At 32.6% G+C, this 2981-nt stretch overlaps 1 protein-coding gene across 1 annotated transcript in view; it reads left to right on the top strand.

Moving 5' to 3' along the window:
• Positions 1–2201: 2201 nt before the first annotated feature.
• Positions 2202–2981, top strand: part of LOTGIDRAFT_176294 (hypothetical protein) — a gene marked incomplete at both ends in the record, with an annotated part of 7462 nt that continues 6682 nt past the window's right edge. The window contains one exon of the mRNA XM_009068768.1: positions 2202–2292. Coding sequence (XP_009067016.1) covers positions 2202–2292 — 91 coding nt within the window. The remainder of the gene's footprint in view (positions 2293–2981) is intronic.

Genomic DNA, 2981 nt, shown 5'->3' with positions numbered 1-2981 from the left:
CCTTTAAATCCCTTTTACACACTGAATGATTGATGCATTTTGAATTTTTAAAACAAATCTGTCAAAAGCATATTTATTTTATCTTCGATTCCTGAAATTAAATTGATAAAAATGATTCCTGGAGATGTCTTGGAGAATTTAATTGACAGGTGCCTAATGGCAAAGGAAATGAAACTTCAGCTCTTATTTCCGTTTAAGTCTCATTCCAATTTGCTTGGTAATTGTTCTTTTGAATCAATAATGTTTAAAATTCACCATGAATTGAAATTGAGAGGGAAAATTGAGTTAGATGAAAATTTTAGTGATTGATTGTGAGACAGGTTAGTTTTACCCTACTGGAACTCTTTATGAACGTCCGTCTGATCGGTCTTTGTAATTTATCAGGAATTTGTAAATGATCAGGGATTTGTAACTGATCAGTCATTTGTAATTGATCAGTCATTTGTAATTGTAACTGATCAGTCATTTGTAATTGATCAGTCATTTGTAATTGTAACTGATCAGTCATTTGTAGTTGATCAGTCATTTGTAACTGATCAGTCATTTGTAATTGATCAGGAATTTATAACTGATCAGTCATTTGTAATTGATCAGTCATTTGTAACTGAACAGTCATTTGTAATTGATCAGTAATTGGTCATTGTAACTGATCAGGAATATATAATGAATCAGTCATTTGTAATTGTAATTGATCAGTCTTTTGTAGTTGATCAGATTTTAATTAATCAGGATTTGTTATTGATCAGGATTTTTTAATTGATCAGGAATTTGTAATTGATCAGAAATTTTGAGAACCAGTCAGATATGACTGGCAAATACAAGTTGCGGGCACTTATTTTTCAACAGGGGAATAAAATTGAAACATTGTGGAACATTGAACTCCATGCAGTGTACAATAAAGGGAACTTTAGCTAAGTCTAGAACATTATACATACTGCATTCATTCTATATTTGAATAATTGATTCTGAAGTAAAGCTTATATCTGTTGTCATGTAAAACATTTTAGACTACAAATCTTTGTTAACCAATAATCAATTTGTTTACACAGACATATGTTACCTCCACTGTTGAAGAGTCTTTAATTTCATGTTTATGTATTGTTCACATATAGGTTTCGACCTTCACAGAAACATTTTGCTGTTAAAGGTACCCACTTGCCAAATATGACTGAAATTCAAATTGTTTTGGAGAGGATTTCCTCTGCAGTTGACTCCATTTGCTATCCATGATCTGAATAAATTGTTCTGCATCTCCTGTTCTAGGTCATTAAATATTCAACCAATCAAATGATCTCTTAAATAAAAGCAAAAGCAAGAACATTTCAAGAGGATTTCAATCAGATCGTGGATGACTTGTGTAATAACTTAAAAAAAACTTGAAACAAATCACCTTTATTCATGCATCTATCCATTCATTCATTCATTAATCCATTCTTTCATTGGTTAATTCATTAATCCCTCCATTCACTCATTAATCCATTAATAAATCCCTAATCCATTCCTTTATTCATTCATTCCTTTATTCATTTATTTATTCAATAAAATCTAACAGGCAGAAGACAAAGAGTAAACAATATAAATTGTAATAAATCAATAAGTCTTGATGGTTTTAATGTTGATTGTATTGATTGGTTTAGACAATTACCTCCACTATATCATCAGTCATGTGACTTCCTTCCGTACATTATCTCTGCCATTTTTATTACCTCCTAATTGAAAACTATTCCTAATTTATGCCAGATCATACAAATCACACGACAGTATAAAAATACTGAAATACTTTACTCAGATACTGAAATATATTATCTATATATACTAAAATACTGAAATTCCTTACTCAGATACTGAAATACAATGTTCAGTTTCTGAAATACCAAAATATACTATACAAATACTGACAAAATATCCCTCATTGCACACTTCATAGTATTGAGATTATTAAGAATTGATAATTACACAATATAAGAGGCAGGCAAACTTGAAAATACAGAATGTGGTTTTTGCATAATATTTTGTTTCAATGAATCTAATTGGCCAAAAAGCAAATCCTTAACCAATCGAAATTGATCATCATTTCAGTCTACGACAAAGCAGCATCCAAAACTGGGACAGATTTGACAGAGACCCCTAGTGTGAAGGAGTGTGAATATGGACTCCAACAATGCCCCAAGAAAGAAGTTTGTACCCTCCAAGAGGAATCAATGTCCAGGATAGGAACGTGTCAATGTGAACCCAATCTGGTGCGAGATGGTACTGGTACATGTTCAGCTCCACCAGCTCCACCAACCACAAGTAAGTAGAATTCCCTTTCTATGTAAGCAGACCCATAGCTCTTGGGTAACAGGTCCGCCCTTAAAAAGTTTTTAAATGGAGCGATTTGATTGGATTGTACACTAGGTCAAAAAACTGACTTGCAAGCTCTTTCAGTTAATATACTATTGTCTGTTGTTAAGCATGAAAAATTCTGCATCATTTACTGTAGTTGTCTCCCTTGGACTAAGAGGAAAGATATTTTGTAGATTCATAATGTTTCTGTATTTAATTGACTCAGGGTTGTAAAAACCGTGAAGACGTCAGCCTCCAGTAATCAGCTGTAAAGTAATGTCAAGTTAAACAAAGCCACCCTACGTACATGACAACAGCTTGGTGTCTGTGGGCTGTCGTTGTTTCTGCTTTATGATTTATGAAATTATTTATTGATTGATGGTGATAAAACATCATTGTGGGTAATCTTTCAACAAGTTATTAAAAATTCAGAAACTATTTCTGACTCTATTATCGTGGCAGGTAATCCTGGAACAAATGCAAAAAAAAAAACCATATATTAAAACTGCTCCATCATGGCAGGTAATCCTGGAACAAATGCTTAAAAATTTAGAAATATTTACTGCTCTAGTTTGTATTGCTTCATTGACAACATGGCAACATGATGCAGTGTATATTATGAGGGAAATTTGTCAAGGCAGTGACACTGACATCCC

This window comes from Lottia gigantea, assembly GCF_000327385.1.
Source record: "Lottia gigantea unplaced genomic scaffold LOTGIsca_932, whole genome shotgun sequence".
NCBI classification, from domain to species: Eukaryota; Metazoa; Mollusca; class Gastropoda; family Lottiidae; genus Lottia; species Lottia gigantea.
Note: the sequence above shows the minus strand (reverse complement) of the source record. Positions and strands in the feature narration are given on the sequence as shown.